This window comes from Python bivittatus, unplaced genomic scaffold, assembly GCF_059951505.1.
Source record: "Python bivittatus isolate LINGU-HERP-01145 unplaced genomic scaffold, Pbiv_v1 ctg000440_np1212, whole genome shotgun sequence".
NCBI classification, from domain to species: domain Eukaryota; kingdom Metazoa; phylum Chordata; class Lepidosauria; order Squamata; family Pythonidae; genus Python; species Python bivittatus.
In genome coordinates this window covers 9,814,834-9,836,929 of record NW_028277063.1, presented here as the reverse complement: position 1 = coordinate 9,836,929, position 22,096 = coordinate 9,814,834, and the positions used below count along the sequence as shown (strand labels likewise).

Sequence of the window (22,096 nt, the reverse complement as noted above, 5' to 3'; positions counted from 1 at the left end):
TTTCCCCCCAGACTTGTTTCTATCATGTACTCTGCAGAAATATCACAGGAAGCAATGCAACCAATTCATTTTCCAAATGGTCAAATTATACAGGTTCTTCTTATAACAAGTAAAACTATCCTGGTAGTTTTAGCTTCTTGTGAGAGAAGCGAAACTCACAGAAGTTAAGACCCTGGAGGTAGTTGAACTACACCTTTCAGCATCCCTCACCATTTGTCAGGCTCTAAGGCTACTGGGAATTGAACTTCAGTAGCAACTGGAAGGCCACAGGCTGTCCACCCCTCAGTTTGAATTCAACATATTTTCTTTACTCATGGGACCTCAGATGATGTGTATCCGATATAATCTTGGTAGCTGCTTTCATATTACATAGATAAGCAGATCAGTTTAAGATATAGTGTTACGTTAGCATATGCTATGCTTGCTTAAATTAAAAACAAGTATGCAAACAGTGTCACTCGTGGACCACATACGGCCCATCAACATTCTTTTCACAGAACCACTCTATTAAGCAATGCCAACTGTCCTTTTTATGCATTCCTTTGAATGTTGGGTGGTTTCAGAGTGCATGATGGGTGCCTTAAGCCTTGCAGATCACTCATTGCCAGATCCTAGATCCTATGCAAGTAATTACCTAGGACTGTTATCTTCTGTAGTACCAAAAAAATGTAAGGAATAAATTAATAAAGAGCAGCTGGGGGCTTAGAATTAAGCTTCATAAAATTGGTGTTCCAGAATTCAGAATACAATCAAGAAATGTGACTTACAAGAAAATGTCATGATTTATATTTCCCCCTACTCAGTTAGTTTGCTTACTCCTCCTTGGACTGTTTTGATTTCTCCCTCTTTAGGATTTGTATGTGTACACATGTGTGGAGGGATGGTCCTACTGTAGATGTTGGAACTCTACAGAGCTTGGTGGTGCATGCATTGTGCCACTTCAGCAGTGCAAGAATTGGCATGAAGAATTATAGCATTGGGAAATAAAGGGAATGAGGACCATGCTGTACTGTAGGGAAGGAAAATGTAACTTCCTGAGAGAGGACTTGATTTTCATACGGAAAATCCTGGCTCAATCCTTGGCATTCAGTGTACTATAGGTAGTCCTCACTTAACAATGGTAATTGGGACTGTCATTTCCATTGCTAAGCAATGTGGTTGTAAAGCATGATGTCACATGACTGCATTGGTTAGCGACAGCAATCCCAAAAGTCCCCATTTCCATAATTAACCAAGGATTGTGGGTCATTACACAAGGACCTCTTCACAACCTCTGACTTCCCACAAGCAAAGTCAATGGGGAAGCTGGCAGGAAGTTGCAAGTGCCAGGAGGTTTGCACGCACGCAGGCTGGCAGGCAAGTAAGTGGATCCTGCCGGGTGAGGGTGGATGTGCAGGCACCCGCATAAGCAACTTTGGGCCAGGGGTGGCTGCTGCCGGGTGGGGGAGACTTATCTGAGGAACTTACAACCTTCCCTCTGGCTTCCCCACTGACTTTGCTTGTGGGAAGCCAGCAGGGAAGGTCACAAATGGCTATCACGTGACCATGGAACACTGCAACTGGGATGCTGGGATGGCCAGAACTTCAAGGACCGGTCATTCCACTCGTTCAGTGCGATCATAACTTTGAACAGTCACTGAATGAGTGCTCATTAACTGAGGACTATCTGTAAATATTTCAAGTAGTTACGCTGATAGTTACGAATAAAAATAATGAAGGCCATTATTCACTACTGAGTTAGAGAGCTATTCCGCTATCCTTGAGTCAGCAGAAAACAATCCCAGCATGACATGCGCCATCCCCATTTTTGATCCCCATTCTGCCTCTCTTGCCTCTGTTCTCAGTCAGGAAAGGTAATGCTGAAACTTTCCACCACTAGTTGCTTCTTCTGGTCCTTTCAGAGAATAAATAATTCAAGGTGTGTGTTTGTGTGTATGTGAGAGAGAGAGCCTAAGAAAGGACTGGTGGATATAAGAAATGGCAGCAGCTGGCATGCTCTGTGGCTCTTTGGGCAACAGGAAGGGCAACCAGTGATTGGCAGAGCAAAGATAATAGCAGAGACAGAGCTAGATGTCAGCTCTTTGAGGTAGTCCAAAACCATGAGTACTAATACTACCTTTATTGTAAGGTTACAGTAATAGAATCATGCAAGTCTGGAAGCACTTCCTCCATTCCCTGCCTTTACTCTCCAGAGAACTAAAGAGGATCCCTTCTGAGATGGCTTCTTGACCCCCAACCCTCCTTTGGACTCAGATTTCTCTTATGAGACCGTAGTCTAGGCTGTGGCTAGTCCTCCTGTCTCCCAAAGTTATTTTCATAGCCCATTACACTTGTGGATGCACCCAGGACAGCAAAAGAAAATCAACTTTGCTTGGTTTCTTTCTCTCCCTTTTCTCTCCCCATCCTGCACATCAGTAAGGCACTGAGGAATGCCTGAGAATGGTGGACATTTTAAAAATTGTGAATATACAATTAATTGACAAGAATCACACAGGTTTTAACAATTAGTTGAGAAATGTTCAAGGGAGTGGGATAATCATGGGGAAAGGAACATTTACTATTCCCTTTTTTCATGACTTGCCTTGCTTGGCTCCCCCAATTGCTAAACAGCACTGTGGACCAGGGGAAAGGGAGGCTTTTCCATGCTGCTCAGATCTTCTCCTTTTGTTCTGCTGATGGGGCCAGGAGCAGGAGAAGAACAAGAGCAGAGCAGTGGGAAAGAATCCTGGCAAACCAAAATGTGTACCGGAAGGATGAGCATCATTTAAAGAGAGTGCATAAACTACTGTCATGAGGAGCATAATGTTAACTGCAAACTAAAGTCCCACAAATGCTGGGAGCAAGTAACTTTCTGGGGATTTGGGGGTAGGAAGGGTAATGTTGGCTCTGGTTGGGGAGGTGGATTCTGAAGACGAGAAGGCTCCATCCAGACCACTTCTAATAGGAAAGTATTGTTGGGAAATTGTGGAGTCCTTGGGGTTCTCAGAGCTTGGTTGTTTTCTTGCAAACATTTCATTACCCGGCTAGGTAACATCTTCAGTCCACAGTTCAACCCTGAGCTACACATATTCTCTTCTATTGTTGGGAAATTGTTGTGGGTAATTTCGCTATATCCAAATCAGAGAAAGCTGCTACTCAGTTCTGCTAGCAAAACATCCCGCTTAATATTTATTTATTAAACATCAGCAAACATAAAACATAACAATAACCATGTGTTGAGAGGAATGAATGACAATCAAGAATTAATATAAGCTATACAGTATCTATCAATCAAAAAGCACAGAACTTTCCAGCACCACTGGAAACAATATTGTGGGTAACTAACATGAACAATCCCAAAGGGAGTTGCCTTTGATGTTCTACCCTCTTATGTGCTGTGCATAATACAGGTGAAACTCGAAAAATTAGAATATTGTGCAAATGTTCATTTATGTCAGTAAGGCAACTCAAAAGGTAAAACCAATATATGAGATAGACGCATTACATGCAAAGCCAGATATGTCAAGCCTTACTTTGGTATAATTGTGATGATTATGGCATACAGCTTATGAAAACCCCAAATTCAGAATCTCAGAAAATTAGAATAGTGTGAAAAGGTTCAATATTCTAGGCTCAGTGTCCCACTCTAATCAGCTAATGAATCCATAACACCTGCAAAGGGTTCCTGAGCCTTTAAATGGTCTCTCAGGCTGGTTTAGTAGGAATCACAAGCATGGGAAAGACTGCTGACCTGACAGTTGTGCAGAAAACCATCATCGACACCCTCCATAAGGAGGGAGAGCCCCAAAAGGTAATTGCAAAAGAAGTTGGATGTTCCCAAAGTGCTGTATCAAAGCACATCAATAGAAGGTTATGTGGAAGGGAAAAGTGTGGTAGAGAAAGGTGCACAAGCAGCAGGGATGACCACAGCCTGGAGAGGATTGTCAGGAAAAGGCCATTCAAAAGTGTTGGGGACTTTCACAAGGAGTGGACTGAGGCTGGAGTTAGTGCATCAAGAGCCACCACATACAGACGGATCCTGGACATGGGCTTCAAATGTCGTATTCCTCTTGTCAAGCCGCTCCTGAACAACAAACAACATCAGAAGCGTCTTACCTGGGCTACAGAAAAAAAGAACTGATCTGTTGCCCAGTGGTCCAAAGTCCTCTTTTCTGATGAGAGCAACTTTTGCATCTCATTTGGGAACCAAGGACCCAGAGTCTGGAGGAAGAATGGAGAGGCACACAATGCACGATGCTTGAAGTCCAGTGTGAAGTTTCCACAGTCTGTGTTGATTTGGGGAGCCATGTCCATCTGCTGGTGTTGGTCCACTGTGCTTCATTAAGTCCAGGGTCAACGCAGCCATCTACCAGGAGATTTTGGAGCACTTCATGCTTCCTTCCACAGATGAGCTTTATGGGGATACTGACTTCATTTTCCAGCAGAACCTGGCACCTGCCCACACTGCCAAAAGTACCAAAACCTGGTTCAATGACCATGGGATTACTGTGCTTGATTGGCCAGCAAACTCACCTGACCTGAACCCCATAGAGAATCTATGGGGCATTGCCAAGAGAAAGATGAGGGACATGAGACCGAACAATGCAGCGGAGCTGAAGGCCGCTATTGAAGCATCCTGGTCTTCCATAACACCTCAGCAGTGCCACAGGCTGATAGCATCCATGCCACGCTGCATTGCGGCAGTCATTGCTGCAAAAGGGGCCCAAACCAAGTACTGAGTACATATGCATGCTTATACTTTGCAGAGGTCCGATATTGTTCTATTTCCAATCCTTGTGTTATTGATGTCATGTAATATTCTAATTTTCTGAGATTGTGAATTTGGGGTTTTCATAAGCTGTACGCCATAATCATCACAATTATACCAAAGTAAGGCTTGACATATCTCGCTTTGCATGTAATGCGTCTATCTCATATATTGGTTTCACCTTTTGAATTGCCTTACTGACATAAATGAACATTTGCAGGATATTCTAATTTTTCGAGTTTCACCTGTATTGCTTACTGCAAATTGAGTAATGGGTTTGTATATATGTTGCTTTCTCCACTGCTGGGCTGGGTTATCCACTGTTCTTAATTTAGCAAAGAACTATACCAGCAGGACATTTGCTTCCCCATTGCTGATCTCCATCCTGCCTCTTTTGCCATTGAATCAATTCATGGCCAATCACCTAATTTTCATCCAATGTGATAATGACTAAGAGATTTTATATACCTTCAAGATGCCCTTGGATGCTGTCAATATTATTATTGTTATTGTTATTATGTTACTGTAGTTTTGTTATTATGGTAGCTTTTTTATTTTAACCCTTTTATTGCAAGAGAAAAGGGAGGGAGGGAGGAGAGGAGGAGAAATATCACTTTACCATCTATACAGATCAGCTGTCTCACTCACAAAGTCAAAATGATGTTCCTTTCATCTTCACAAAGTGATTAGGTTAGTGACAAGATGAAGGCAATATCATGATGACAAGCCATAGCATCTTTGTGCTATGATTCAGCAAACAGAGATAGGGCCTATGTTAAGCTCACATTACAGCTGACAGTACAGTGTTCTCTATGCCTCAGTTTTCAGCAGCGATACTCTGAAAGTGGTCTGAGGGCTGTAAAAAGGGGTTTAGGGAACCCATGTGGCATTCCTTAGCTTGCCCATCATTAGACTAAAATGTCACTTCTTAGTTGGGATCCAAATTTCATACTGTCAAGAATTTCCACATGAAGCATGGGTTTTTTTTGCCCAGATCAATAGACAAGAACTTACAACTCAGTTACAGAACTGAAACAGATTTGTTGCCAATAAATTATGAAGCCACAGAGAGAATAGTTTCATTCAGGTACACACTTACAAAGTGCTTGGTATTTATAAATCCTACTATCCTGCCAAATTTGCTGCAGTGATATCTCCACCGACATTTGTGCTTGGCTTCCATGCGAGTTAGGAACTTGACTGTTGCAACAGTATCAGCAAAAGGGCAAGAGTTATGCAGACCCAATGCTTGTTGAGAGCTCCACAGCTGTAAAACCTGAACAGCATTTCACGTCAAGAAGGAAGAGGATCAGATGAAACAGTCTTCAGATCTTTTCAGGACTTCCAAATTCCTCCGTTATCAATTCCCATTCATGTTGCAGAATCTTCCTGTACAGTGACTGAGGTTCACAAAGCAACTGTATCATCACAGTTAAGATGTTTGCGCACTGCAGCCATAGGCAGATATATATCTTCTGCCATAGGTATATATATATCTTTTGCCATAGCTATATATATATCTTCTACAGTCTGGGATGTTGGTTCCTTGGAAGTGAAAATCACAGAAAATGAGTCATCTGGAAACTCTGAAGGAACAGCAGAAATCATTTACCAATATTTTATTTTATTATTTTATTATTGTATTATTGTATTTTATGTATTTTGGCAATAGAAAAAACTGCACAAGTCCACAAATTGTCTTTGATGCAGTCTTAGCTTACGTGGCATATCCTTTTGAACTTCTCATTTTGATGGTTGAAATAAAATAAAGGATGGAGAATAGGAATAGGAATAGGACATTCCTATTCCATTTAATGTATAGAAGCAAGGGGGACTGGTATATGAATGCTAATTCAATACAGACAACAGAATAGTGCTCACCATTACACCTGAAATAGTTGAGTAATTTACAGATAGTGGAGAGACCATATGTAATATACATAGGGAAATGTACAAACTCGTCATGTTAGCAAAAGAGACGAAACTCAGCTAACTGATCATTGTTCTATTAAGGTGTTTTATACAGTATACATACACACACACACACATATATATACACACACACACACACATATATATACACACATACACACATATATATACACACACATACACACACACATATATATATAATTTCCAATGTCCATGCTCCATCCTTGTTATGTCCATATCTATTATAATAAGCAGCATCAACATGGAAAATGTTAATGATATGGCCATTTCCCACACAGATGTTTCTGAATGTGTTGGCCACTTCCAAAGGAATCCATGAAATTTTCAGGTGTTTCTGTATGGAGTACCAAAAACATTTTCTGTTCTGTTCATTTCCAATAAAGAACATTTCTACCCCAGAAATACTTGGATTTTTGATCTATTGTTGCAAGGCAATATTGTTGTGACTTTTTTCCCATCACTTTTTATGCTGCCTGGAATCCCTTGGGATAAAGAACAGTTTAGACATTTTTAAAATACATGTATAGATGCTTATCTCCAAAATTAACACTTCAGAGCCTGAAGTATAACCCTGGATTAGGCAGAAGTTAATAAACTACACTGTTGCAATCCACGCTCATGATATTGATTTACTCACCAGAGCTTTGCTGAATCTCACAATCTCAGCATCTAAGGAGAACAGTTGCAGTAAATATTCACAAAGTACATGACATCAAAGAACTTCATCATTTTAACTGATTTGAAATGAGAGTAAGGGTATGTTGACAGGAACTTATGCATTTAGTGGCAATTCTATGTAATACCTTAATAAATTCCATTGGATTATGTGGGATTTGTTTCTAGGACAGGAATGGGCAACTAATTACCTGGAGCTTCTTTAATCACTGTGGCTGAAAATGGGGAGCCTGTAGCTTCCCACAAATTTGAAGCAAAAAGCATGAAAGTGAAAACTATAGTGCTCTACAATAGACTTACCACAATGAGTAAAGAATTTCAAGTCAAATTCTTGATTAAAGAAAAGCCAGAGATTTAGAATTTCTCCATAAGTTTGTAACTGCTTCGGTTCTCTCTAAATGTGTGGCAGGTATATATGTGTATGTTTTAATTTTTGGATTAGTTATCACTGTGGACATTTTAATAATTATTGTGACATTTCTAATTGCATCTTATTGTAAGCTGCCATAAGTCTGTATGATCTGGCAGCATACAAACCAATACTTAGATTACTAGTTTGTCTCTAAAATCTTTAAAATTTAACCATTAAGTTGAAGAAAAACTATGTTCAAAATTCAATGGCATGTAGGCACTGTAATATGCTATTGAATTTGATACAAATACATATTTCATTTCCTTAATTGCAAGCAGAAAGAGAATTATTTTACAATTGATTTGTTCCTCGGAAGCCTCAGTATGTTTCTTCTTGACTGGAGCTTCTTCCCTGTGAAAAGTAGGAAACGAATTTCATTTGTGCCATTACAGTATCTCTGCCATTAGAAAGTACCACTTTCTTTGGAGAGAAAGATCAGCTACAAATGCAGACTAATTATTTATAATAATTACAAAGGCAAACTAATGCAGGGCAGGCAAACATTTGCAGGAAATATACTCGTTTCTTTTCTACCTGTCATGGCCAAAATCTAGCTCACTTAAATCAACCAAATCCCTTTGAAGATACAACATAAATTTATTAAGCATGCAAACAACAAGCCCTGTACATCTAGCCTGCAGCAAAGCACTGGCATCTTGCTGAGCAGCCCTGAGCAAAAGCAGAATCACAGCTTACATACCTTTGGCCTACTTCATTCACAGTGTAATTACAGCATGATGGTGGAATGTTTTCGATCAAACCATCTGGGTGACCTTATTATTATTTATCCCTTCCCACTAGGTCAGCATGGCAGTTACACTGTCTTTGAGATATGGCCAGTGAATATCAATTTGGTTTACTCGGCCACTGGTTCTTATCTGGTTCTCTCTCCTGTCGCTATCAGGACCAGTTCAGCTCGCTGTGAATGATGTACGGCAAGGGCACTTTCAGCAGTTCACATGTAGGGTGGAGGGGGGGGGGATCTCATAGGTTTGGCAATGAATGCAGCTCAAATGTGTCTGGAGGAATACCTTTTCCCACCACATCTCTAATCCTATCTTTATGAGTGTGATGAAATGAAATATTAAACAAATTTCTGATCAGGTTGCGCTAATTCACAGTCTTGTTCTATATTAATTTATGATGTTTCGGAGATAATCTGAATTTGTAGCGTCAAGTAATCCAAAAATATTGTCTAAGGTTATTAATCTGTGATGGGGTATTATACACAAAATTACTCAATTAATAGAGTAATCAAGTGATTACATGCATGCCTGATCTAGCTTCTCAGTCTTTTCCTTCAGGTAAACTGCAAAAACAAATTTACATTTTTATCAATAAACACCACTTAATATATATTTTCTAACTAAATTTCTTTAAAAAATAAAAAATAAACATTACATTATATTTACTTTCATAACTAATATTTTCCTAGAATTTTTGCTGCGCTCTGCACAAACAAGAATGTTTGTGATTATCACTCTGCCCAACAATGAAGACCTCTACCAAATATTTCATAGAATCGCACAAAACAAGATGAACAGGGTTTTTTCCTACCATGAACATCTCTTGGAAGTGGCATCTAAAATAAAGGAAAGAAAGAAACATGAAGTAATCCCAGGCTCCCTCATTCACACCAAAAAGATTCAATGGGACAGAGATATCAAACACATTTCAGGAATAAGAAGGTTTATCCCCCTTTTGTTTTCTTGTATAAATAATCTATCAGGGAAACCAAAGGCATTTCCAGTCCAAAACTGGATCAAAACTCAGGTGGGAAGTAAGCAAAATAATCTGTTTCATTTAAGAGTTCCTTTCACTTACATTTTTTAAGCAGGAAACAGAGCAAGAAACCCAGAAATAAAATGATGGTGAAAGGTGTAATTCGCGCCAGAACTGGCCTTTTTCCTTCTGTAAAAACAAATATTGATCTGAATTAGATTAGAAGGGAAATTTACCTCCTGACATGGACTACCTAGTTCATAAACCATGCTAAGCCAGATGTAGGCAACTGAATGTCAACATCTTGCATATGGCCTCCAGGACCACATTTGTGGCTACCCAAGACCCTGAGATAGTGATCCAAAAATTTGGCTGATGAAATGATGCCACCACCCACAACCTCACTTACTTTTAGGCCAAAATAACTGCTAAAGCACAAAGTGCAGCCCCATAGCCACAAGAAAATGCTCCATAGCTGGTTTTTAGTGTAACACTAAAGAAAGCCTAATGTAGAGAGGGTGGGTTTGGACATCATGCTAAGCCAAAAAGAAACAACACTTAGCTTGATAAAATCTGGGAATCCAGTAGGACATGTTTTCAGTCTGTTTAGTGTTATGAAGAAGCAAGTTAGTTGGCTATTTGGTTTCATAAAGTAGCAGGAACAGACAAGGGTCAAACAATGCGGGTCACTGATAACCAATTCCATAAATTCCCTATGAACCACCAGATTATCACTGTGTATCCTGCTGATCAAACTATCCTGAGTTCCTGACAGGAAAAATTAGTGATCTGTACAGCCCCAGTGCTTCCATCCTGTGGCAAATCTTTAAAGACCAGGAAGGTGTGTTTTGATTCACTCCCTGATACTGGATTTATATCTTATGGTTGTGACTAAGTTTGGTTTTTCCCAATTTTCCATTGGGTATCATTGTTTATTCTTATTAGATTATTGTTGTTTTTAATCTTAGTATGTAAGGCACCCAGAATTGCCTGCCTGATTGAGCTGCAATGCAAACTGATTAAATCAATCACTCAACCAATTTGGAGACTCTTTCTGCATGAAGTTAATTCATTGTGTGCGTGTGCATATACACTGAACATAATCTAGTGGTTTGGAAGAAATTCTCTGAATCTTATTCATTTGCAAGCACAGCTTCTTCTAGAAGTGCTGTAGTTGCTCAAGGCCTGTAGCACTTCCTAATTGTATGTGGAACACACGTAGTCTTAATAAAAAGGAGTTAGCTTAGTGTGCAGCTGAGAGAAGAAACCTCATATATGGCGAGGTGCCTCATATCAGAGCATATCTATTTAGGATTATGTATTTGGATTGCTTTTTAGTTTACTTCTTTTTAAGATGAGGTGGACAAGATGTAGCTGTGAAGTTGCAGCCCTTAATCAAATTCTGTACATTCCTTTGTTGAATTTCAAAGCTTTTAAAGAGGTTAATATTGACCTTCAGCAAGCACCGTCTGTCCTCTGAAGTTTGGAACATAGATAGATGAGAGGGAGAGGGAGAGGGAGAGGGAGAGAGAGAACACAATAATTGTACCTGTTGAAGACAATTCTTCACAATTAAAATATATCTCATATATTATATGAGAGAGAGAGAGAAAACAATAACTGTATCTCTTGAAAACAGTCCAAAATTTTTTTGATTGCTATTGAAACAAAACTGGCCTAGTTCATTTTTTTACATCAAAAAATAAAAAGCAAGATGCTAATATTTATAGAATCAAGGAAACAATGAATGGACTGATGGTATTTTCTGATTACTTTACTCCCAAATTAGACCACTCCTGCCTTTCGTTGCTCTTTGCTATAGAGGAAAGTCACAGCAATAGCTCCTATTTAAGAAGGTAATTATGTCACTAAAGAGACTTGACTGTTGATTTATTTCCTACTGGGAGATTGACTTTTGTGGTCCATTGTGAACTCAGTGTCTTCACTGTCTATGGAACAGGAGTGTTATGAAAAAATTTGAACTCATGCAAAACACACACACTCACTCAGGGCATCATGTGTGCAAATTGCACACATTTACCATCTCTTGGAGAAAGAATCAATGCTCCTCTCCAGATGCTAAGATGCCCTCGATTCCTCCCAATAGGTTCCTTTCAAGATTCTTACCTGATACGACAGTCAGATTCCGAGCAGCGCTGTGGGCAGACTTCTTCGTCTGGCTCTTCCTGTCCATACTTTGATACCCGCAGCTATACTGGCCTGCACTTTGCTGCGAGATCTGGAGTGACACCTTGTAAATCCCATCATATAACAAGGCAGTGGGAGTTGAAAGGGGATGCCCATCTTTACAGAAATAAAAGTTTTTCACCTCAAATTCATTGCTATGCAAGCATTGCAAGAGGACCCACTCTCCCTCTTGCACTGAACTTCCATTCAGGAAAAACTGTGGGGCTGGAAGTTCACCTAGAACAGTAATGGGAGAGAGAGAGAATCAGGAAAGAAGAAACACTTAAACTCACTGAAAAATTATGAGGAGCTCTGTATATTGAATTTCTAACCTCTCTCGTGGAGATCATCTGCCTGCTTCATTGTTTGGAAACAGCAATGACTTTCAACTGATATTACTATTGATTAAAATATGTCACATTTTATGTTCTGACTTCATTTACGTGATCCATGTCTTACGTTCAGAAAGTTAGAATGTTTCTTTTACATGTGATGCTAATGAATGTTGCTTGCAAACCTACCCAAGTGGCCATTCATATTACAGATGCATCATCTCTTTTGCAAGATATTCAGTGTCCCAGGTACATCTAAGTCTTGGAGAATTCTAACCGGAAGCAGAATTCCTTGACCAGGCGTTCCTCTTGTGTTTATTATCAACTTTTTAGTCATCACTAGTCGCCCTACATGAACTGCTACAACAGTGCCAAAATCACACAGACGAGCAGTCATGAGAATTAAACTATGCTAGCAATCAGACAAGCAGGGAATCGATAGAAAATAATCTGGAAGATAAAAAAAACGCAAATCTATATCTATAAAGATCAGCTCAACAACCATTGCACTGGGATTAAGCATCTAGCGGGCAGCATTTCAGATCAGTATATCGTTTTTTAATTTGCCCTTTTTAAGAACGAAAGTGGTAAGTGAGCAATATTTCCCTTCCCAAAATTTTAGGATACTTCCTAGCACTACCAACCAATCAAAGAATACTGACCCTAATTTCTTTTGGGCGAAGGAGAAAAACAGAAGATAATTAGAAAGCATTACAAATGGAAGATGACAATGTCAGAAGCCTCCAAATCCTATGAAATTCCCTGAATGAGCTAGGAAGATTGTGGAATACATTTGCAGACATTATTTGGAAAGACTGTAATTTCATACTCACCTGGAGATTTACATCGTCCTACATAGCTGTCAGCAACACTTTTGGCCAAACAACAGGGAATTACAAGCTGAGCCACTGTAATAAAAATGCATACATTGAGAAAGATTCAGGAAATTTAAAACATCCCCTTTTAAAAAGAAAATGTATTGAAATGAACGGACTGGTTCACAAATGAGTACATTGATAAAGTCCATAGCCCATTTGATTTGATTCTTAACCTCACTGGGACTACTAATTCAGATTTAGAGATGCCTACTCAGAAGTAAACTGTTCAAAGTGCAGACGTAAGGCTTTGTTCTGTCCACATCCAGAGCAGATCACATAATGGCTTAATGAGCACCCCAAAATAATGCTACAAAGTACAAAAAGCATTACTTTTATTCCATCATTGTTAGAAATCACCATTTCAAGTTGAAATAATATGTCGTCACTTCTTGGAAAGGTCCAATTCTCCAATTCCTTATAGTTTACTATGGGGTGGAGGTTACCTGTTCAGGAGCCAGTTCCACAGAAACACACACTCACAGGCATACATGCACATACAGCCTCATGGGGAAAATTCCCTCAAATAAATCCCCTCAAATAAATGGAGAAAGAGGTTTCTCTCCAAAAAAAATATTCCTACATAGTCTTGTTCTATAAGGACATGGTTTCTTCCAACTCACAGAAAAGGGAAAAGAATTTCATAATTGATGTGTCACTCTTCAAGGTTCCAGCATAAGCAGCTGGTTCATTCTGTTTTCCATCTCTTTGCTTCAGTCACAAGCTGCTGGAAATGGCTAGCTCTTTTGAAAGGAACAAGACCATCAACCCATACTCAGCCTTCAATTGGTCGTCAAACCTTGAGCAAGGTCATCTGGTGTATTCTTTGCCTCTGCCTGCCAAGTGCAATCTCTTAAATACTAACATGAGGGATAGAAGCAAGTTCCTTTCCCTATTTCATCTCCCCACTCTCAAAAATTCTGACCTCAACTGCACACGGATATACACAAACCATTTTAGTTCACGCTCTTCTTTCAAGTCATACACTGTGATGAAAAGCTTCCGTTTGTGGTAGATAAAACCTCAAAAGATCATCTGTACTGCTGCAGACGGGTTTCACATCCCCTGATTTGGAAAGAATGAAGTTCAGCCAATTTCTAATGCTCGCTACAAACACAAATAATATTCACGACAAATACAAGTAAGCACTTCCATCCTTTAAGAGTTAGTCATCTCTTTCGATTAAGCAGGTTGCATGTGAACACATAAGTGGGACTTGCATCGACACTTGGTTTTCAACCAAAATCTATTTTTTACATCACGTTTTGGCCACCAACAGAACTAATAGGAGCTAAGGAAACTGTCTCCCACAAAAGACAGACTTTATCTTCCCTTTGCTTCCTGAGCTTTTACACACATGCACACGCACACACACTAAGGGTTTTGGAGAGTTCTCCCTCCACCCTCTGTGAGAGAAATCTTTCTGGAGAAAGATTTCATACATTTATCTTTTTCTGTATCTCTGCCTCCTCTGCCTTCTGCAGCCACACAGACAATCTTGGGTGCCCCAAGGATGCCACATATAACACCTCTGCTGCAGGAGCTGCATTGGTGCCAGTTTGCTTCCAGGTCCAATTCAAAGTGTTGGTCATCACCTTTAAAGCCCTACATGGCATGGGTCCAGGTTACCTGAGGGAGCATCTCACCCCTATTACATCAACCCATCCCACCTGGTCAGGCAGAAAGGGCATGTTGCAGACCCTGTCAGTGAGAGAATGTCGGCTGGTAAAGCCCAGGAAGAGATCCTTCTTTGCCGTTGCCCTTGCCCTTTGGAATATTCTCCCCCCAGAGGTGTGGTGGGCCCCTACCCTCCGTATTTACCCGTATTTATATTTATTTTAATGGGTGTAATCTCTTCTGTAAACCACCCAGAGTCACTTTTTAACAAGATGGGCAGTGACAAATGTGATAAATAAATAGATATTTTAAAAGGGGAAAGGAAAGGAAAGGAAAGGAAAGGAAAGGAAAGGAAAGGAAAGGAAAGGAAAGGAAAGGGAAGGGAAGGGAAGGGAAGGGAAGGGAAGGGAAGGGAAGGGAAGGGAAGGGAAGGGAAGGGAAGGGAAGGGAAGGAAAGGAAAGGAAAGGAAAGGAAAGGAAAGGAAAGGAAAGGAAAGGAAAGGAAAGGAAAGGAAAGGAAAGGAAAGGAAAGGAAAGGAAAGGAAAGGAAAGGAAAGGAAAGGAAAGGAAAGGAAAGGAACTACTGAAAATAATATAGATAACTATTAGGTTTCTGACTTCCCCCTTCTTTGTAATCCAACCAATTTAAAAGTATTTATAGACAAAAACTTTAGAAACCAAACTCTGAAGGCAAAAGATTTATATGATCTGAAGGGAAACCAGAGTATTTCAAATTTGATTTCTAAGATTCTCTGAATGGTTCTGTGTATGTCTTTCCAATACATTGTGGGGTGGGTGGGTTGCATGTCTACCACATGTGGTAGAATGTTCCTTCTGTCTTGTGGCATTTCCAACATATACTACTGTATGATATGTCTGTTTTGGCAATTATTGATGGAAATTGTAGGCAATCTGTAAAACATTGGGTATCAGTTTTCTCTTATGTTACAGCTTGGAGTAAATTTTATAAGTTGTTCTATAATTCTTCTCGTTGTATTGTTATCATGAAAGCAAGAGCAGCAATTTTCAGACTTCATTATATTATTTACAATATATATCTGGGTGCGATCATTATAACATCCATATAACATCAAGAATTTGGACTTTGGCACTCTCATTTTTCTTTTTCTGCTCCACCTGCTTTTTATATTATCTTTTTAGATGTAAGCTCAATAGCAGCAATTACTTCCTTTTTTAATTGATGTGTAATTTGCATTCAGAAATATTCTAGCTACAACATATAAAGAAGGAAGGCAGGCAGACAGGCCCAAATGTATTAAAAATTGTTTCAAAATGATAAGAACATAAGAGAATCATGATGGATCAAACCAAAATCTAACATTCTCAAATCAGTCCCAATGGGAAGCCAAATTCTGACATGATCGCATGCATGAGAAAGGCAGCTATGTAAATTTGACTCTGTTTCTTCTTTTCTATGTCTGGAAGCATATTTAGTATCCCTCTGAAATAATATGAAAATTGCTGGAAGATAATTTCATGCATGCATACATACACATCATGCTACTGATGCAATCTTTACACAGGCATTAAACAAGTTGCCCAGCCACTCCATAAGCATATTTTAGCATTTACCCAGTTATATCATTTACACTTGCACCTGTACATTTTTTGTCCTGCTCACAGCATGTGTTACTTCCTTTTCATCATTTTTTTTTAATTGCCCACTGGTCCACGTGATTTCCCTCTGCTTTTTTCTCTACATGTTCTGCACACATTTTCTTTTGCCCAACCCAGTTTGGTACTTCTGCTTCTGATCACATTCTCCACTAGCACTATCCTTTTGTTGGGTCCAGCTGATCCCTTTAACTCACAGAACAGCCAGAAACTCCTCATGGCAAAACTGAAGTCTCTTCTTCAATATTATTGTTTCTTAGCCTTTCCTTTTGATTGAACTGTCAGAAGGAAGGGAGATTCAGATATCAACAGGGCTCTTGAATAATGCTTACATGAGCCTCCCAGCTCCTCCCATCACAACAGCTTGGCTTTGAGATTGAAAGGAAAGACCACAATTTAGATCTTAGTAGAGATGAAAGTTAGGGTCAGGTCAAGGGCTTTGAAACTGCCAAGAAGACAAATCTTTCCGAAATACTATACCTTTTGAAGAGTAACATTTGATTCAAACGGTGGAGCTGATCTATTTTTGCTGATGACTCTCAATAAACTCTAGTTGTTGTGAAACAAGCATCCTCTTCACATGCTCAAAGAACACAAAGAACACAAGGAGGGATCGTTGTACATATGGAGGCATGGCTCTCAGTACATGGGCTAAATACTTAACATTATTTTTCCCTCTGCCCCCATGTCTGCCATCAGTGAAAATCTGAAGGATCGTAAGTGCATCAGTCCTTCTATACGATCTGAGCTCCTGCATGAACTTGTCTCCCAATCCTACAGAACAGGGATGGATGGTCATCGAGGCTTCACACTTTATGAAACCCCCACATCAATTGGCTTTAGCATGTGCACCTAAAGATTAATATAAATTAGGTAAATGCCAGCTTTCATTTTTCAATTTAATTCTTTAATTCTTAAAATGTATACACTCATTCTCAGTTCAATAGTCCATCATGCTGCATTTTGAATTAGTTTTATCATCTCCTTTTTATATCTCTTTGTAAAGGCTTATTGCAAAGAACACTAACAGCAGTCTGATGTGGTGGTTAAGATGCCGGAATAGAACCAGGAATTCTGCTTCTCCCTTAGGCATGGAAGCCAGCTGAGAAACTTAGGGCCAATCATTCTGTCTCAGGCTAACTCACTCAAGGGTGGCTGTTGTGGAGAAAATAGGAGGAGGGAACATTAAGTGCACCATCTTGAGTTGTACAAAATGAAGGTGGGATATAAATCAAATAAATAACATATTTACAGCTCATCATGCTTACAAAATGTCGATATATGTATTCAGAGGTTCCCTTCCCTTTGCAGACCTTTTATTAATTTAGCATAATTGGCATGTACTCCAAGACATGTACTGCTATTGTCTCCCTCTTCCAGATGCAGATTGTGTGAGTGTGTTTGGAAAAGAGGAGGCAACTGACTATCTGCAATGGCTAGTAAAATGGGATGGAAGCAAGTTGGCAAAAAATAAAATCCATATGAATTGAGAGGAAATTCTTATAGAAAATAGTACATTTTTCTGGAGTATTTCCAAGAAAGAAAAAAAAGAATCCTGCAGCCCTGATTTTTTATACTAACCTCTAGTCTGCCTTTCTAGCCCCACCCACACCTTCCAGTGGCCTTTTTCCTAAAAGTGGACATCTGCAGGTAGTTGTTTGATGATTTGCTCTGAAATGTCAGCAATAAAGCAGTGTAGAAAAAGGGCTTGAGAGCCAACTGCTTATCCAATAACTGTGTGTGTTTGTTTGTTTGTTTGAGAGGCCACCCATCTCATATACATGTTTCCAGATGGCTAACAATTAGAGAAAACTGAAAACAGAGTAGAAACACAATAAATAATTAAAAACATAAATAACACAAAACAGCCAAAAACAGCAATCGTGAACAATCACAACATCTCACAATAATCAATATAACCAAGAAGCGGGCTCACCCATGATACCAGGGCCCCGGCTTGGGGCAGAGCCAAGTTTTTAATGCCTCATGAAAGGCCAGCAAGTCAGGGCAAATCTGGACTTGGGAGGGGGGAAGATGTTCCAAAGGGTGGGTGTCACTTCAGAACTTGCAGGCACTGATGCTTCCTCTAATTCTTAGGGCTAAAGAGAGGCAATCCCCCGGCTGGCAACTATGTGGCTTCAAATAAATAAATTTCAAGCAAAGAATATTTTAATTCTTTCTCCCCATCTGCAGTTGCAATTGCAGTCCATACACTGTAAATGTGTACTGGGAAAAAATACTTCCTTAATAAGTTATTCTCTTATCCTTGTCACCATTAAGGGATTTGCCAGCCTATTTTTTTTTAAGTTGTATGGCACTTTTATTTCCCAAGTTTCAATAAAAGCCAATACGAAGACTTGAGATGAGACTTCTGATGAATAGCAGATGTATTTTGATCAAGACACAGCTGGGTGACCCCAATCAACACATTAACAAGAGATGTTGATGGAATCACACCTCACAAAACAAACATCAGAGCCTTTATAGACATTTAAATCTGTAATCAGATAGTACATCCCCTCATACCCATACAAGTTGGGACGGTCTGAGCAAGTGAAAGGTGGTTCTTAGGAAGGTAAACTTAAATGTAACTTTTTCTTCTGGTTACCAAGGGAATGGCATACCAGATTCTTCTTATCTTTCTCTAGAATGTCGGGCCTCACAACTGTTGCAAAAAGCTTGGTACAACATTGAGCTTGTACTCGGCTAATTGCTTATTCGAAGACAATCGGGCATTCAGCAAAGAGATGGGGGGGGGGAAGAAACCCCTGCAATTTACAAAACAAAAGCAACATAACCCTTTAGAAATAAAATAGAGTGCACTGTTACAGGTATGGTTATACATGATGTGAAGCATATATATATATATATATATATATAATATAATATAATATAAAATTGTATATATATAGAATATAAAATTGTGTATCAAAATAATGCCCTTCAAAGTTAAAGAAATAGTTAAGAAGAAAGTATGCAAAATCTAGTCTCTTTCCAACCCTAGGCTTTCTCCAATATCTCGTGTATTCATTCAGTGCCTAATATCTCAAGGAATTTTGTGTGTGTAGAAATGTATGATTTCAAGATTTCATTCTCAGTGCAGGGTTATCAACTTTTTCAAGCAGCAATTGCCTAAATGCAGTTTCACCCAATGTCACAACCCCATTTATTTAAAAAAAAAAAAAAACTTTAAAAACTTAAAAATGGCCAAGATGACAAGATTTCAGAAGACTTAAGCTGTCTCATGAGATCTGGGCCATTTTTATCTAATTTTGGAGGTCCATCTAGTGGTAACAAGTGACATGACCCCCAAAGATAGAACTGCTGATCTCTTATCTACTAGATAGGCATACAGTAATTTGTAGAACGTGGTGGTGGTGGTATATATATTACAGATAACAGGATTTTGTTTACTGAAAGCCATAAACTCCAATTAATATGTAATCCATTACATTGTTTTCATTTTTCCTGGTTAAACATCCAGCAGCATCATGTGCTTTATTTCAAACCACAGTTTTCTCCTCTCCGTAAAAATTGGCAGGATGAATAAATACCAAGCCCAGTTTCATTTTATTAATCAAAGAAGGATAATTTTAATATTATCCTCATATTATTATTTCTATATCCAAGAAAAAGGAAAGCTGTTTCTTGCCATTTTTCATGGTTTTGAAAAATGAGCAGTGTTACAACATTTAGAGCTGTGAAGCCCTTTGGATTCAGTCTCCACAAACCCTTGAAAATGCACAGGAATGTGAACACAACCTCTCTCTGCAACATTTTAAAGAAGCTGCACGTTTTTCTGGATTGTGCACACCTGCAAAGGGCAGCCCAGCGAGCTAAGGGGAAAGGGCATCTGTTTTAAGCTAACATGCTGACACTCCCAAGCGCTTCTGAAGATCCAAGAGCTACACTGTTCAACAGCACTGTCGAAAGAGAGGGGAATTTTGGTGTAGCTCTGGAGAAGAGTTGCCAGTTTATCACACCTAACCATTTATATATCTCACACTTTCTTTGATTGAACTGCATCATTGTTGATATGATTTTTCTCTCAGCAGTTCCTTAGAAAAATCCTGCTTTTAGCTTGCTTGCTTGTTTGTTTGTTAAAACAATTTATATAACAATTTATATAGTGACTCTGGGTGGCTCACAATTAAAACCCACAAACAGTTAAAAAATAAATGCCCCCATTAGTTAATTAAAATTAATTAATTAATTAATTAAAAAAGGCTGGAAAAACAAATCCTATACATAAAAACTAAAAACATTCAAGATGACAGGGGAGTAAAATCAATTACCCCACAAGCCACTTCCACTAGTGTGAGCTCCCATCCGGCCCCCAGGCCATCTGGCATAGCCAAGATTTCACACTCTTACTGAAGCCCATGAGAGTGGGGCACACCGCACCTCGGCTGGTAGGTTGTTCCACAGAGCGGGGGTCATGGCAGAAAAGGCCCTCTTCCTAGATCCCACCAGCTGAAATTCCTTGACTGGTGAGGTCTGCAACATGCCCCTTCTGCCGGACCAAGTAGGATGGGCTGATATAACAGGGGCAAGACGGCTCCTCAGATAACCTGGTCCTGTGCCATAAAGAGCTTTAAAGGTGATGACAAACACCTTGAATTGGACCCAGAAGCAAATTGGCAACCAATGCAGCTCACGTAACAGTGGTGTTATATGGACCCCCCTGGGGGCATTCAGAACTGTCTGCACTACTGCATTCTGTGCCAGCTGTAGCTTCCGGATACTCTTCAAGGGTAGCCCCATGTAGAGTGCATTGCAGTAATTCATCTGGGAGGTGATCAGGGCATGAGTGACTGTGTGGAGGGCCTCCCGTGAGGAAAGATGCCATGGATGTGAAAATGGATTAAAAAATGCTTGACTACAAGGAAAAAGGAGTTGTAATGGATAAACGAACTTTCCTGGTTGATGTTTTAATAATTAAAGGGGATATCCAGATCATAAATCAGAAGAGTGACTTTGAGAATTATTTTACTTTGGATCCACAGAAGGGAAATACTAAATCTCTGAAGTTGTTTCTGAAAACAGACAGGGAGAAAATGATAAGAGATTATTATCTGGGACCTTATTTGAAGAAGCGATTGAATTTGAAGATTGAGCCTCTTAAAAAGAAGACAAAGGAGTTCAAAGTGTACTTATTGGATCAGGGTTAAACTGTGTAAGTTCTGATTTTGAGTTGTTATTATTGGAATCTTTTTTTTTTCCTGACCAGGATTGTAAAACATTGATTTACAGATGTAAAGGGAATTTATGTGACTTAGTTTAAAATATACATGTTATTATGATTGGTATTCCTTAGACCTAAAGGGATAGATCTTTTATGTTTTACTTATAGAAAAAGTTATGTTAAAATGCAAAATAGATTTATTTGTCTAAGCTTAAAATATATAGTTTACTATTACTGGTACTCTTAATGCTTTTGCTGAATAAGATTAATTGATGGATTTTTTTTATAATTTGGCTATTGTTTAGGGATGAGAAATGGGAAGAAGAGGGTTTTTTTCTGTAATTTTAGAGAAGGTGTTACGTTACTGTAAATGTTTATACTTGTTTTGAGGGAGGGGAAGTCACTTTTTATATGTCTTTTTCTTTCTTTCTTTTCTCTTAATATTTCTCTTTTTCTTTTTTGTTTGTACATCTTTTTAGTTTTGTATTAGTTTTTGTATATGTAAAACTTCAATAAAAATATTATAAAAGGAAAAAATGAATGTCAAATATCAGAGAGTTATTTCATGGTTCCAACTGAATATTCTTCCATCACCAGTTCTTGAAAGTATTCCTATGCAGGAAGATTCTGTCCATGTGGCTCAGGGACCATTGAATCCTTGTCTCACACCCAACTTCCGTAGAGATTTCAGAAACTCTTTATTGGAACCCTTACTTCAGCTATTCCCTGGGCACTCAGATGAATTCTATCTGATAT

General features: G+C 39.1%; 1 protein-coding gene across 1 annotated transcript; it reads right to left on the bottom strand.

Annotated features, from left to right (window-relative positions):
* Positions 1-4,957: 4,957 nt before the first annotated feature.
* Positions 4,958-13,738, bottom strand: LOC112542932 (uncharacterized). The gene is made up of 8 exons (XM_088142812.1): positions 13,527-13,738; positions 12,862-12,936; positions 11,637-11,933; positions 9,612-9,698; positions 9,345-9,369; positions 8,083-8,138; positions 7,338-7,369; positions 4,958-6,292 (listed from the first exon to the last, which is right to left on the bottom strand). The coding sequence occupies exons 1-8, from the start codon at positions 13,546-13,548 to the stop codon at positions 6,155-6,157; spliced, it is 732 nt and encodes a 243-aa protein (XP_087998938.1). The 5' UTR covers positions 13,549-13,738; the 3' UTR covers positions 4,958-6,154.
* Between the last annotated feature and the right edge of the window lie 8,358 nt (positions 13,739-22,096).

Excerpts from the sequence above, each read along its gene's own strand:
- LOC112542932 (XM_088142812.1), bottom strand. The coding sequence starts at position 13,548 with ATGAAATTCTTTTCCCTTTTCT. Across the intron at positions 8,139-9,344 it reads ACTTCCAAGAGATGTTCATG|GGAAGAAGCTCCAGTCAAGA; the intron begins GTAGGAAAAAAC and ends TACTTTTCACAG. Across the intron at positions 6,293-7,337 it reads TGAGATTCAGCAAAGCTCTG|GAACCAACATCCCAGACTGT; the intron begins GTGAGTAAATCA and ends TTCACTTCCAAG.